This window comes from Quercus suber, unplaced genomic scaffold, assembly GCF_002906115.3.
Source record: "Quercus suber isolate HL8 unplaced genomic scaffold, Cork oak 2.0 scaffold_310, whole genome shotgun sequence".
Taxonomy (NCBI): domain Eukaryota; kingdom Viridiplantae; phylum Streptophyta; class Magnoliopsida; order Fagales; family Fagaceae; genus Quercus; species Quercus suber.
Window position 1 is genome coordinate 463,075 of NW_027069766.1, and position 16,324 is coordinate 479,398.

A 16,324-nucleotide genomic window follows, 5' to 3' on the forward strand; every position below is an offset into this window, starting at 1 on the left:
ATCTGAGGGAGAGAGAGAGAGAGAGAGAGAGAGAGAGAGAGAGTGAATTCAGAGAGAGAGAGAGAGAGTGAGAATGAGAATTTTGATGGAAAGAATGACGATGATGCCTTATAATAGTCGGCGCAAAGGCGGTGAGCCAACGGCTATTTTTTTATAATCATTTTGAAAATTAATTTTTTATATATTTTTTTATAGAGTTAGTTTTTATATTAAATCAGCTACGTGGATAAGTAATTAATTAAAGCATAAGATAAAATAAATAAAAAAATTAAATATTTCCACAGTTTTGCTGGTATTGTAATTTTTTTTTTTTTTTTTCTTTTCCCATCTGATATATGAATTTGTGGATGCATTGGGATTGGGCTTTGGTGGATGATCAGTCAGTTTGGTTGAAATCGATGAAGGAGTGGTGGTGGGTGGATGGTGTTAGATCTTCACTGGATTTGAGTGGAGGAGAGAGATTCGGCCATATTTGAGCAAATCTGAGCCAAACGTTGCCTGATCTGAGCAATTCAAAGTCAATCATCACTGAATTTGAGTGCATCTGAGTGGATTTAAATGCAGAAAGACAAACGTGGTCATATTTGAGTTGCGAAAGGTCTAATAGATATCGTATCTAGGTAGATTCGAAAGTTCTTGTAGTGTTTTTTGGTTGACTAGAGTAGCTCGGGTTTTGGTGGAGGACGCCTATCACTAGACTCGTCGGAGTCAGTTGAGCAAGCCATAAATTTTTTTTTTTTGGGTGGGAGCAAAAGAGGGATGTTGTAATTATTCTCCGGTCCCTACACTACCTTTGCCATTTATTTGTTACTGTAGAAAAATTATTTGTATCAAAGAAGTCAAGAAATAATTATAACCTTTAATGGTTAGTACTCAACGCACCAAGTTTAATATTCTAAAAAAAAACAAATTTGTTTCGCTGTTTGTTGTCCACTGATATCCCAATTGGGCTACATCATGTGTACTATTTTTTTTAATTTGAAAATATCTAAAATTTGTGTTTTTTATTTTTTTAATATACTATTTTAACCAATTTAATTAATCACATTTTTTTATATATAAATAATTAAATAAATAGAGAAAGAAATTTTAATAAAGTAATAATTGTTTTGTGTCACTTTTATAATGTGTCTAATTATATCTTATATATTTTCTCAAAAAAAAAAAAATTATTCCCATATATTATGTAATAGGGACATAAGAGAAAATTCATACAAACTACATTTTTTATCTTCTCATTTTTCTACCCAATTAAAAAAGAAGAACAAGAGTTTTCCATCACTCAACTTTTCTATCATTCCAAGTTCTAACAAAACACATGTGAGGAAAAATTAATTATTTTTTATCCCCCAATTTTCATTCTCCAACCGATTGGCTAGGGAGGTTTAAACGCTGAGCTACAGATTTGGCATGTATGCATTTGTTGTTTATAAATATATAGTATATACACACATCATAATTGATTTTTATTAGAGTTTTTTTTTTTTAGGAAATTTTTTTATTAGACTTTAAAAATTAAAATTAAAGACTAAATATTATAACATTTTTTTTCTAATGACAAAAAGGGTTCGCATGTGTGGTGACCATCCCATCCCATTTAAACCCAAATTTGACATAATGTGGGACCACCCGAACAATAAAAGTATAGGTTATAAGTATGCGTTTGGATAGCGTCTAAGAGTCACGTCTTGCGTCTGGGGTTTGTATATCCATGGGATTGACTGCTACAGTAGCTTCTAATTAAACGCAAAACTGAACTGAAACGCGTAGCGTTTTTTTCCTTCAACGCACCGTTTTTCATGTTCTTCATGTTCTTCCCAGAACATGACTATTCATGTTCTTGAAACTTAGCAAACCCATCAAAACAGAAGATCAAAAAAGTGAAACCAAAACCATATGAATCAAATCCATGTGAAAAAAAATCAAACCCATGTGAAAAAAAAAAAATCAAACCCATCAACCGATCAAACCCAGCAAACACAACCGATCAAACGGATCTATCCAGCAAATGCAAATCAAACCCATCACTAATCTCAACCTCACCCAGCATCACTGACTTCCCATATCAAACCAATCAAACCCACCGATTGGGTTGTCTTCCTCGGCTCTTTGCCGGTGTCGAACCGATGTAGGTCTTCCTCGTGGATTTCTTTTGTGGGCATGGACCTCTCTTCTCGAAGACACATGTGTTCGGGTGGGTGAGGAGTAAATAGAAGAAAAAAAAAAAAAGAGTAAAAACACAACCCTTAAATACTTTTAGCTGAGCTATAGTACTCGGACCCAAAGATAATCAGCTAGTATTTTTCACTTATTTGCTACAGTGTTTTCAGTTTTCAGCAAAATAAGTTGTATATAAACGGATCCTAAATATTAGTAACTATAATAATCTAAATTAAAACATTATGAAAAATTTTTAATTGCTTTTGAAAATTTTATTTATTTAGTACTATTATTATTATTTATAATTTTTTTATTATTAGCTAATTATTAATGACCTCAATTAATTTTTTTTTTTTTTTTTTAGGTTATCTTGCTTAAGTACCACTATCCATCTTTCTGTGGTTTTTTGTTTGGTCCGGACTCCGGACTCCGGACCCGATCCCGAATTTTATTCTCATTCTAAAGTCTAAACGACTAAACCGGTAAACCCTAGCTAAAACCCTAGAAAACGAAATTAGGGTTTCGTTTTTTTTTGCTCTGTACGGTAATTCCAAGATCTCTCAAAAATGGTGAAGAGGAGCAAAAGTAAGCTAATTGAAAATTTCGCACAATCCCCAGTTTGAAAATTCCCTAAATTTTTTCTTAAAAATCTCTCTTTTGTTTGTGTGTTTCAGAGAGCAAGAGCAAGAGGGTACCTCTGAAGAAGAAGCACAAGATCATAAGGAAAGTGAAGGAGCACCATAGGAAGAAAGCGAAGGAGGCGAAGAAATTGGGGCTTAATCGCAAGACTAAGGTAGAGAAAGACCCTGGAATTCCTAATGATTGGCCTTTCAAGGAGCAGGAGCTCAAGGCTCTTGAAGCTCGTCGCTCCCGTGTGATCGAGGAATTGGAACAAAAGAAAGCCCTGCGCAAAGAAAGGGTATGGTTCATTTTTGCTAAACTTCATCGACATGCTTAGATTTTGATTGTGTGTGTATATACATGGAGCTATACATTTGCTTTATGAATAAAGTAGGATTTTTTAAATTTTGGGTTCATGGCAAAATAAAGACTTGAATACAGTTTGCTAAGATTTTCGTCTCAATTCGTCTAGAGACACAGATTTTCATAAAATGCGTGATAAAGTGATGTCAGTGGGCCCAAATGAAAACCAAGCGAAACCTGCTTACTTTGTGGTGTCTGTAGCATTACTGTTTTAGTCCCATACATAATAGGGTGGGACTAGAAGCAATCACTTTTACGTTTGTTAGTTAGGGACTAAAATCGATCACCTTTACATTTTTTAGAAACGATGACTTTAGGGGTTCAAGTGATAGTCAAGAGGTAATGGCATCCTTTGTGGTACACCATTATCTACCTATCTCAAAGAGTGATTGCTTTAAGTTTGATAGGGACTAAAGGTTATTAATTCAACAGCTTGGCAGGGGTCTTTTGGCAAGCATAGAAACATGCTTTTTGGAAGGCTGTGCCACATTGCATTATGCGGTGCCTTTGGCAAGAACAGAATTTCAGAAGTTTTAAGTGATGTGAGCGGACTATCCTTGAAATTAAAGCCTTCTTCCTTCGTACTTTGATGGATTGGAGTGCTGCTTTTCTTTCTCCGCCTTGTTTCTTGCTTTTAGAATTGTTTGAGCATTGTATTTTGAATTGATAGTGCTTCTCCTTTAGTACACTGCTGGTGTACTGGGTTTGTTTTTCATTCTAATAAAATTGTGTTATAAAAAAAAAACAATCACTCATGGGTGAAACTTAAATTGTGATAGTTTACTGATTAGTTATGAACCTTGCTGTACTTCCTCTAATGTATATGGAATGCAACCAGTTATCACTTTTGCTTCGTCCCTTCAATCCTTAAATTCATAGTGGTGTACTCTACAGGCTCAAAAGAGAAAGTTGGGGTTACTAGAGGATGATGATAGCTCTAAATTGGCTACATCCGCTTCTCCTGGAGAACTGAATGTTAAAGATATTTCCACTGGAGTTGGGAAAAACCGGGGTACATTGATTCTTTCTTCTTCTTCTTCTTTTTTTTTTTTATTTTTTTTTTTTTTTTTTAAATATGTGTTCTTGGTGGGAATTTTTTTTCATTGGATCTACTGTCTATGTGTACTTATCTTTGTGCTATTTTTAACATCTCTTATTTTCATACAGACAACTCAGATAGGGCTTTTTACAAGGAGTTGGTGAAGGTCATTGAAGCATCAGATGTCATTTTGGAAGTTCTTGATGCTCGTGATCCCCTAGGTACTCGTTGTGTTGATATGGAGAATTTGGTGATGAAAGCAGGCCCTAATAAGCATCTAGTATTGCTTCTGAATAAAATTGGTAATCTTTTGCTCTCTCTCTCTCTCTCATGCATGTTTAAGGTGTTTAGTTTTTGTGTAATGACTCTTATGTTCATATAAATTTGGATAAGTTAGAAAATGTAAACAGTTAAAAAGCACATTATGATTAGATTTGTAATGGAATGGCATGACCAAAATATCAGAGGACCATCATTCTAATAATAGACGGATATAACTCTGAGTCTGCTCTGTATATTCACAATCAAACAGCAATTAATCATATAATGGCTGCCATTTAAGTTCATAGACTATGTTACATGCAATGACCGAGAGATATCTCACCTATTTTCCTTGTCCATATGGTTTCATCTTGTTTTATTTACCTTTGTCACTTGTGTCTCAGATCTTGTTCCTAGAGAAGCTGTTGAGAAGTGGCTTAAGTATCTTAGGGAAGAATTACCAGCTGTTGCATTTAAGTGCAGTACACAAGAGCAAAGATCAAACCTAGGGTGGAAATCAAGCTCAAAGGCAGCAAAACCAAGCAATCTTCTACAAACTAGTGATTGTCTAGGAGCTGAAACGCTTATTAAATTGTTGAAGAATTACTCAAGAAGCCATGATGTAAGTCTACCAAGCAATGACCAGATATTTAATTCACAATGACTTACGTGTGTCCCATCAGTGATATAGCATTATGCTTTTTATTGTACCTGTGCTTGTGTTGTCTTGATCTGCATGCATGCAACATGTATTTATTGAATTTTTTTGAACAAATTAGTTTATATGATAGCATGTGGAGTCTGCTTGACTTGCTATATCTCATTCTACTTGGTTGGACGTTAGTTATTGTTACAAAGAGTCTTTGTGCAGTTGTTTGGAAAGTAAATATTATGGATGAGGTGAAACAGGTTTGAAAAGTTGATGATTATTCAGTTGATATGAGTCAGTTAGATCATTGTTTATGCAATACTTATTTCTTTTGTTCTAGTGGATATCGGGCAAATATATGCTTAGTTGACCAAAACCTAATGTTCTCTTTAGGAAGTTTTGTTCTCGAAGTTGGTCCCAAAGTACGGCCTTCAAAACCTGTGTTAATGGTGTTTTTATTCCACATATTAAAGCTTCTCAATTAGGAAACATGGTGAAGATTATTTTACCATTTTTTTTTTACTACTGAATGGTACTTGTTATGCCATATTTTTCAATTTGGGTTTTAGAGTTCGAATAATAGTGCCAGCCATATTAACAATTGTGCTCTGTTATTTATGGCAGATCAAGAAATCAATTACAGTTGGTGTTATTGGCTTGCCTAATGTTGGTAAGAGTAGTCTCATTAATAGCTTAAAGAGATCCCATGTTGTCAATGTTGGTTCTACTCCTGGCTTAACAAGATCTATGCAAGAGGTTCAGTTAGACAAGAATGTAAAATTGTTAGACTGCCCTGGTGTTGTGATGCTTAGATCTGGAGCAAATGATGCATCTATAACTCTTCGTAATTGCAAAAGAATCGAGAAGTTGGATGACCCGATTGGTCCAGGTGAGTGAACTCATCCTTTGTCCTTGTGCTGGTTTATTTGCTATTCTGCTTGAGTACCTTTTCATGTGGCAAAGGAAATACAGCATTCTATTCCTTTATTAATTCACATTCTCCCTCCAACTGCCTTTGTATGTAAGGAGATTGCATATATAGAATCAAGGACAATAAATGTTAATTGAAGAAGCTACAGTGACGTCAAATTCTATTAATATGTATTCTCCACTATCTATTAAGCTTAATTGGTGCCTCCTAGTGTTTCTAACGGAGACGCCCAGGTTCAAATCCCCCCACCCTCAACTATTCAATTATCAAACAAAATAATCTATTTAGAAATTCTGGTGCATATTTCTTTAGGAAGAAGTCCTTTGGATAGGAAAATTTTTGTGGATTCTGTGTTATTATATTAAGTTATATCAACAGACTTTGATATTATATTGTCCTTGTCTCATCTGTGCAGTGAAGGAGATTCTAAGGCGTTGCCCACCCAGCATGTTGGTAACTTTGTACAAGCTCCCAAGCTTTGACTCGGTCGATGACTTCCTTCAAAAAGTGGCTACTGTTAGGGGTAAGCTGAAAAAGGGTGGTGTTGTGGATGTGGAAGCTGCTGCAAGAATTGTTCTGCATGACTGGAATCAGGGTATGTGTTAGGCATTTATGGTTTATGTGCCCTGGGAATATGCAAACAAACAAAGGGAGAACAAGAAAAGCAAATTGTAATATATAAAGACGCAAAGTGATGTTAATAATTTGGGTGTTAGAGGTGTTGAGTTCAATTCTCGAATGCCCCTAATTATCTATTGTTTTACTTATATAAAAAAAGTAAGTTAGTAATTTGATTTTTTGTAGGTAAGATTCCATATTACACCATGCCCCCAATTAGGAATCAAGGAGATCCATCAGAGGCCAAGATTGTTTCTGAGCTTGGGAAAGAATTTAACATTGATGAGGTTTATGACACTGAATCTTCATTCATTGGAAGCCTCAAGTCTGTTGATGATCTCAACCCTGTGGAAGTTCCTCCGAGTTGCCCCCTCAATTTTGATGAGGATTTACTAGAGGTTTGTGAGCTCTCTTAGTTTTAAGCATCTATTTATGGTCTTAGGCTGTGAAGTGACTTTGGGTGCTCCAAGTCTCCATCCTTGAGAGGAGCACACCTCCTCATTGTTTTAATTATACGTTGTTTTTTAAATGTATGAAACTAATACCTTAATGTCCAACTTTTTTTACATTTTTATGCATTAGAATGATGAACCAAAACATTCAATCCAAAGTGGTGAAGGCCCCAAAGACATGGATAATGATGGTGACGATGTGTCCATGGCATGTGAAGAAGATGAAGAAGGCATGAACAAAGGAAAAACTGCTGCTAGCAGGCAGAATGAGAAGTTATATGCCGTTGAAGGTATGCTTAATACAAAGATGAAGAAAGCAGAGAAGAAGAGAAGGAAAAAAGCTGAAAAATCAATCCCAGAAGATGCCATGGACGATGACTATGACTTCAAAGTAGATTATGTCAGAAAAAGATCTGCCATGGATGTTGGTGATGAGGATGATGGTAATCAAATAATTGGTAAGGTGCCAATGTTTGGTATTGAGTTCACTGATGAGTGATGGAAGGCTAAAAATGATATGCCTTATCTTTAAATGGAGTGAATGCTTTTTGTATTTTATTTTGGTTGAATCGGAAAATTTTGGAAAGGATAAAGAGAGTTAATTGAGTATTGTGATTTGGCTACTTATTGTTTAATCCCATGCTTTTCTGTACCCTCTCTCTCTCTCTCTATCTCTCAAATGCATTGGTAAACATGAGTGGCAAATTTCACATCACCTTATTTTTTTAAGGAAATTTTAATTACTTCTTTTCCCACAATTACCAAATGTAGAGTTCCCCTACCTTGTGATCAGAAGTTAGAACACTGGATTAACCAAAAAATATTCGTCTAAATCCAAAATCCTAAATTTAGGAACCTTTAATCCACAATCTTTGGTGAACTGAGGCTTTTTGTTGAACCATTAAGCTTGAAATCAAAGTCATCTCTTCCATGATCCAAGCAACTCTTTGGGGGCCAAATTTTGGTTTAACATTTATATGTATTGTGTTCTTGAATAATTCTTTTGAAAATGAAAACAAATTATGAAATTAATTGTCAAAGACCAAGCCATAAATGAAAACAAAATTCAAATCTCAAAATTTATGACATGAGTTTCAAGTATCTTATGACTAATTAGCTTTGACGGAATTATAAAAAAAGGATACATATCTTTTTTTGGGAAAATAGGAATATGCATAGAAATTAAATAGTCACAAGTCTATTACAAGATCTGCCCTCTTATCAAGGATACCAAATTCTCCACCACAAACAGTGGGTTATAGGATAAAACATAAGTACTAATTACAGAAATTCCAAGTTTAGTAAGAGCATCCACACGGTAGTTTGCTTTGCATAATGTTTGCTTAATTTGGCTGGTAGGGAAGGTATTCAAAATGTTCTAGTGAATGATTGGCCATAAATTTTTTCATGAGATGAACAATAATCAATGAATCAAAGCATCCAGCTCTACATCCAAGTTAACTGAAATTATATTTCAGGAGAGCTAGCTGTGCCTCACTATAAAAATGTCTTTTATGGGGTTTTTGGTTCTTTTTTTGCTAAATTTACTCATGGTGTCCTCACTGGGAAATGGTGTGTCTTCTATGCCTATTTAGTTTTCTTCTTGCTGCTCTATCGTTTTGTAGTTACTGAAATTCAAACTTTGTTCCTTTATCTATCTATCTATATCTATCACATTTTTATATGTTCAGGGTAGCTTCTACATTGGATACTACTCTTCCTTCACCATTACCATGGATGTTCATCCCCTACAAAGAGTATTGGTATCTCTGCTATGATTCAATTCTTGCCTGCTATAGATTGTGAATGTCTTCATATTCAATGATTCTTCCACTTTTTGACTAACATATTCTCCCCTGCAACCATTTCATGCTGCTCATCAGTTTCATTTAGAATTTTACGCGCTATTCATCATATGATTGTCTGTCCTGATTCAATTCTTGGATTGTTGTAGGAATGAGTTGATTTAAGAATACTGCTTCCTTTCTAGGTTGGTTATGTGTTTATTGAAGCCTTCTGGTTTATTTAGGATCTATGCTTGGTTATTTTGTATGCACTGGTTCCTTAATTCAAAATTTGTTGATCAAATTTCGTACTTATGGACAACATGCTTCTTCACAACTGGCCATGACTTCATAACCAAGCAACTGCAAAAGATTTATAACTAATTGAATAAAATAGTGTTCAAGTGCCTTTGGTGAGTGGAAACAAACAGTATATAAGGCACTTGGCCGAAAAAAAGTGTCATAGGCAAATATGAGATTGTTTAGGAAAAATATCCAAAATATAGAATATATCACAGCTGCTTGCTTTGCCTAAATGTGTTCTTTTTTATTATTTATTTATTCTATATTCCTTATGCAAAAAAAGATAATGAAAACAATATGATGTGTGAACAAGGATTAATTTTACTTCTCCACCCAACTCCAAATGGGGGAATAGGTCCTGGTGGGGAAGTTATAAATATTTTTCCGTGTTGTGTCTCTAGAGTATAAAAACGATATTATAAATTAGAGTTTTTGCATTGACCTAATATAATAAAATATTTAGTTCCTATTAAATATCCCTCTTTCTCTGTGTCTTTTTTTCGGCAACAAAAGAATGTGGCAACTTGACCCGACCACAGCTCCTGTGAAAGGAGCGTTGTAAATTGTACAAACAATACATCAATATAAAGACAAGATTACTTATTGGGACCACGTAAGTACATATATTCATTTTGAAAAAGGTATCATAACTCATAAGTGTTTGGTTTAACACATGCATGAGGTGGAGGACACAAAACTTTAGCTTTTTACTACGCATTTACTATTGTTTTGTTTGAACTATTGTATTAGTAAATTTAGTCATAGAGGATGCACTGTACTCTCTTTCATTCATTCATCTAAGGTTTTCAAGAAATGATTGAATCTTAGTTCATGGCATTATTATTTACAATTTCTCTCTTTCTTTTGCAAACCCTTGAGGCCCTGCTTTCTCTTCAAAAATGAAGCAAAACCTCCCTAAGTAAATGATTTGTCATCTCGCTAAAGCTTCATTTGAATAAGCATATTTTCACCCTAAAAGAGAATGTACAACTTTTCAAAATATCACCCTTTTTAAGGAACAGTTGTACTTTACACAGTAAACAAAATAAGCCAATGAAGGCTAATAATTCATCCAACACACAGAGACTTCATGTCTGAAGACAGCCAAGCAATTAAGACTCAAAAATTAGCAAAGCAACCTAAGGTGTTCCTCAGAGAAAATCAAGAGTTAAGTAAAAGACAAACTGCCAAACTATAGTTTTAAAACATTAAAAGCCTTAAATCATAACTGGAACCCGATAATACTTGAATGTAAAATGTATTATTGTTTTTTTTTTTTTTTTACAAAATTATGATTTAAGAATACTGCTTCCTTTCTAGGTTGGTTATGTGTTTATTGAAGCCTTCTGGTTTATTTAGGATCTATGCTTGGTTATTTTGTATGCACTGGTTCCTTAATTCAAAATTTGTTGATCAAATTTCGTACTTATGGACAACATGCTTCTTCACAACTGGCCATGACTTCATAACCAAGCAACTGCAAAAGATTTATAACTAATTGAATAAAATAGTGTTCAAGTGCCTTTGGTGAGTGGAAACAAACAGTATATAAGGCACTTGGCCGAAAAAAAGTGTCATAGGCAAATATGAGATTGTTTAGGAAAAATATCCAAAATATAGAATATATCACAGCTGCTTGCTTTGCCTAAATGTGTTCTTTTTTATTATTTATTTATTCTATATTCCTTATGCAAAAAAAGATAATGAAAACAATATGATGTGTGAACAAGGATTAATTTTACTTCTCCACCCAACTCCAAATGGGGGAATAGGTCCTGGTGGGGAAGTTATAAATATTTTTCCGTGTTGTGTCCCTAGAGTATAAAAACGATATTATAAATTAGAGTTTTTGCATTGACCTAATATAATAAAATATTTAGTTCCTATTAAATATCCCTCTTTCTCTGTGTCATTTTTTCGGCAACAAAAGCATGTGGCAACTTGACCCGACCACAGCTCCTGTGAAAGGAGCGTTGTAAATTGTACAAACAATACATCAATATACAGACAAGATTACTTATTGGGACCACGTAAGTACATATATTCATTTTGAAACAGGTATCATAACTCATAAGTGTTTGGTTTAACACATGCATGAGGTGGAGGACACAAAACTTTAGCTTTTTACTACGCATTTACTATTGTTTTGTTTGAACTATTGTATTAGTAAATTTAGTCATAGAGGATGCACTATGCTCTCTTTCATTCATTCATCTAAGGTTTTCAAGAAATGATTGAATCTTAGTTCATGGCATTATTATTTACAATTTCTCTCTTTCTTTTGCAAACCCTTGAGGCCCTGCTTTCTCTTCGAAAATGAAGCAAAACCTCCCTAAGTAAATGATTTGTCACCTCGCTAAAGCTTCATTTGGATAAGCATATTTTCACCCTAAAAGAGAATGTACAACTTTTCAAAATATCACCCTTTTTAAGGAACAGTTGTACTTTACACAATAAACAAAATAAGCTAATGAAGGCTAATAATTCATCCACCACACAGAGACTTCATGTCTGAAGACAGCCAAGCAATTAAGACTCAAAAATTAGCAAAGCAACCTAAGGTGTTCCTCAGAGAAAATCAAGAGTTAAGTAAAAGACAAACTGCCAAACTATAGTTTTAAAACATTAAAAGCCTTAAATCATAACTGGAACCCGATAATACTTGAATGTAAAATGTATTATTGTTTTTTTTTTTTTTTTACAAAATTTAAAAACACTTTCAAATAACAAATATAAATAACTTAATTTAAAAAATCTAATATATTATAAGCTAAATTGCAAAGTATACTCCAAAGTTTAGAATTACTTGGATTTTACACCTAAAAGTTTCATTCCGTTAGTAAAAGCAAATCCACCCCTTCATTAGTGGACTCGCTTACGTGGCCGTCAAGTAACACACAGGCACCAAGACCCACTCGAGACCTTTAACATGTAATTTTTTTTGGTCACTTCGGCCTTCCCAAAACTGCTCTTTCTGTCTTTCACATGAATTAAATCAAATTGAAATCCACAGAACGTCGTCGTTTTCCGTTTCACGAGAAACTCAAAACCCTGCTTCAGCTCCCTTCTTTCTTCTTCTTCTTCAATTTGAGTTTCAACAGAAAAACAAATACATCTAAGTTTGTAATACTACACCATACTGTGGCCATCAGTTAAGTGAAAGAACAATCTTACGAGAGAAAGAGAGAGGGGAAAATCTTTGGCCACTGTCTGACTCAGGGGCGGAGGGAAGGGGGGGCGAGGGGGGGCATTTGCCCCCCCTGATGCCCCAAAAATTCTCAAATAATATATAGTACCAGGTCTTATTTGCATACACCAGGACAATCAGTATTTTTACATACATATTGTACTTGTACCATGTATTAGTTTATTGTAAGAAAACAATTTCACATTTAGGGCCACTGCAACTCTTTTTAAAAAATTAATAGGTCCTACCTTATAATAATATTATAATAAAATAAAACCACTTGTACAGCCTACTTCTCCACCGCTATTTTGCTGAAAAGAATTATGACCAAAAAAAAAAAAAAAAAATACTTTCATTCACTAGTCATTGTAGCACCTCAAAAAAGTTGACATCCACAATTTTTCATAACTTTTTGTCACAACTGTTGCATGGCAAAGTGTGATTGTTGAAAAAAAAATTGTGAATTTATGTGTTAGTATTTATTAATCATTCATAGTCTGTCATATCAAAATTTTGGCAAAAACATTGTAAAATAATTTATGGTTTAGAACTACTCATAGCACCTCTGTTACGTATAACATTTTTTTCTTTTCTCACCAACATTTTTCAGTCTCAAACCCAAGTTTTTTTTTTTTTTTTTCCAAACCCAAATTTTAATTGTATATGAAAATTACATTTGCATATAGTTGTTTATTTATTTTGTTATTAATATCAATTAATTAATTTTACTCTCTTTTGATCTTGCCCCCTCTAACCTAAAATCCTGGCTCCGCCACTGGTCTGACTGCTTGAATCCCCACCGGTAACGTGTTTTGTTTTTCCTTTTATATATGCATATTTTTGTGTGTAAACTCTTTTTTTTTTTTTTTTTTGATAATATGTGTGTGTGTAAACTCTTGTTTAAATTTGGGTTTTAGAGTTCGAATAATAGTGCCAGCCATATTAACAATTGTGCTCTGTTATTTATGGCAGATCAAGAAATCAATTACAGTTGGTGTTATTGGCTTGCCTAATGTTGGTAAGAGTAGTCTCATTAATAGCTTAAAGAGATCCCATGTTGTCAATGTTGGTTCTACTCCTGGCTTAACAAGATCTATGCAAGAGGTTCAGTTAGACAAGAATGTAAAATTGTTAGACTGCCCTGGTGTTGTGATGCTTAGATCTGGAGCAAATGATGCATCTATAACTCTTCATAATTGCAAAAGAATCGAGAAGTTGGATGACCCGATTGGTCCAGGTGAGTGAACTCATCCTTTGTCCTTGTGCTGGTTTATTTGCTATTCTGCTTGAGTACCTTTTCATGTGGCAAAGGAAATACAGCATTCTATTCCTTTATTAATTCACATTCTCCCTCCAACTGCCTTTGTATGTAAGGAGATTGCATATATAGAATCAAGGACAATAAATGTTAATTGAAGAAGCTACAGTGACGTCAAATTCTATTAATATGTATTCTCCACTATCTATTAAGCTTAATTGGCGCCTCCTAGTGTTTCTAACGGAGACGCCCAGGTTCAAATCCCCCCACCCCCAACTATTCAATTATCAAACAAAATAATCTATTTAGAAATTCTGGTGCATATTTCTTTAGGAAGAAGTCCTTTGGATAGGAAAATTTTTGTGGATTCTGTGTTATTATATTAAGTTATATCAACAAACTTTGATATTATATTGTCCTTGTCTCATCTGTGCAGTGAAGGAGATTCTAAGGCGTTGCCCACCCAACATGTTGGTAACTTTGTACAAGCTCCCAAGCTTTGACTCGGTCGATGACTTCCTTCAAAAAGTGGCTACTGTTAGGGGTAAGCTGAAAAAGGGTGGTGTTGTGGATGTGGAAGCTGCTGCAAGAATTGTTCTGCATGACTGGAATCAGGGTATGTGTTAGGCATTTATGGTTTATGTGCCCTGGGAATATGCAAACAAACAAAGGGAGAACAAGAAAAGCAAATTGTAATATATAAAGACGCAAAGTGATGTTAATAATTTGGGTGTTAGAGGTGTTGAGTTCAATTCTCGAATGCCCCTAATTATCTATTGTTTTACTTATATAAAAAAAGTAAGTTAGTAATTTGATTTTTTGTAGGTAAGATTCCATATTACACCATGCCCCCAATTAGGAATCAAGGAGATCCATCAGAGGCCAAGATTGTTTCTGAGCTTGGGAAAGAATTTAACATTGATGAGGTTTATGACACTGAATCTTCATTCATTGGAAGCCTCAAGTCTGTTGATGATCTCAACCCTGTGGAAGTTCCTCCGAGTTGCCCCCTCAATTTTGATGAGGATTTACTAGAGGTTTGTGAGCTCTCTTAGTTTTAAGCATCTATTTATGGTCTTAGGCTGTGAAGTGACTTTGGGTGCTCCAAGTCTCCATCCTTGAGAGGAGCACACCTCCTCATTGTTTTAATTATACGTTGTTTTTTAAATGTATGAAACTAATACCTTAATGTCCAACTTTTTTTACATTTTTATGCATTAGAATGATGAACCAAAACATTCAATCCAAAGTGGTGAAGGCCCCAAAGACATGGATAATGATGGTGACGATGTGTCCATGGCATGTGAAGAAGATGAAGAAGGCATGAACAAAGGAAAAACTGCTGCTAGCAGGCAGAATGAGAAGTTATATGCCGTTGAAGGTATGCTTAATACAAAGATGAAGAAAGCAGAGAAGAAGAGAAGGAAAAAAGCTGAAAAATCAATCCCAGAAGATGCCATGGACGATGACTATGACTTCAAAGTAGATTATGTCAGAAAAAGATCTGCCATGGATGTTGGTGATGAGGATGATGGTAATCAAATAATTGGTAAGGTGCCAATGTTTGGTATTGAGTTCACTGATGAGTGATGGAAGGCTAAAAATGATATGCCTTATCTTTAAATGGAGTGAATGCTTTTTGTATTTTATTTTGGTTGAATCGGAAAATTTTGGAAAGGATAAAGAGAGTTAATTGAGTATTGTGATTTGGCTACTTATTGTTTAATCCCATGCTTTTCTGTACCCTCTCTCTCTCTCTCTATCTCTCAAATGCATTGGTAAACATGAGTGGCAAATTTCACATCACCTTATTTTTTTAAGGAAATTTTAATTACTTCTTTTCCCACAATTACCAAATGTAGAGTTCCCCTACCTTGTGATCAGAAGTTAGAACACTGGATTAACCAAAAAATATTCGTCTAAATCCAAAATCCTAAATTTAGGAACCTTTAATCCACAATCTTTGGTGAACTGAGGCTTTTTGTTGAACCATTAAGCTTGAAATCAAAGTCATCTCTTCCATGATCCAAGCAACTCTTTGGGGGCCAAATTTTGGTTTAACATTTATATGTATTGTGTTCTTGAATAATTCTTTTGAAAATGAAAACAAATTATGAAATTAATTGTCAAAGACCAAGCCATAAATGAAAACAAAATTCAAATCTGAAAATTTATGACATGAGTTTCAAGTATCTTATGACTAATTAGCTTTGACGGAATTAGAAAAAAAGGATACATATCTTTTTTTGGGAAAATAGGAATATGCATAGAAATTAAATAGTCACAAGTCTATTACAAGATCTGCCCTCTTATCAAGGATACCAAATTCTCCACCACAAACAGTGGGTTATAGGATAAAACATAAGTACTAATTACAGAAATTCCAAGTTTAGTAAGAGCATCCACACGGTAGTTTGCTTTGCATAATGTTTGCTTAATTTGGCTGGTAGGGAAGGTATTCAAAATGTTCTAGTGAATGATTGGCCATAAATTTTTTCATGAGATGAACAATAATCAATGAATCAAAGCATCCAGCTCTACATCCAAGTTAACTGAAATTATATTTCAGGAGAGCTAGCTGTGCCTCACTATAAAAATGTCTTTTATGGGGTTTTTGGTTCTTTTTTTGCTAAATTTACTCATGGTGTCCTCACTGGGAAATGGTGTGTCTTCTATGCCTATTTAGTTTTCTTCTTGC

General features: G+C 34.4%; 2 protein-coding genes across 2 annotated transcripts; both read left to right on the forward strand.

The window, feature by feature from the left end:
- Positions 1–2,584: 2,584 nt before the first annotated feature.
- On the forward strand, positions 2,585–7,746 carry LOC111992048 (guanine nucleotide-binding protein-like NSN1). The gene is made up of 9 exons (XM_024023849.2): positions 2,585–2,745; positions 2,835–3,079; positions 4,039–4,156; positions 4,312–4,485; positions 4,849–5,066; positions 5,718–5,982; positions 6,440–6,619; positions 6,829–7,040; positions 7,225–7,746. Exons 1-9 carry the CDS (start codon positions 2,727–2,729, stop codon positions 7,591–7,593), a joined length of 1,800 nt encoding a protein of 599 aa, XP_023879617.2. The 5' UTR covers positions 2,585–2,726; the 3' UTR covers positions 7,594–7,746.
- A 435-nt stretch (positions 7,747–8,181) lies between these two features.
- On the forward strand, positions 8,182–15,369 carry LOC136071414 (guanine nucleotide-binding protein-like NSN1). The gene is made up of 8 exons (XM_065782698.1): positions 8,182–8,192; positions 8,454–8,458; positions 8,573–8,666; positions 8,786–8,896; positions 13,286–13,605; positions 14,063–14,242; positions 14,452–14,663; positions 14,848–15,369. The coding sequence occupies exons 1-8, from the start codon at positions 8,182–8,184 to the stop codon at positions 15,214–15,216; spliced, it is 1,302 nt and encodes a 433-aa protein (XP_065638770.1). The 3' UTR covers positions 15,217–15,369.
- Positions 15,370–16,324: the final 955 nt, after the last annotated feature.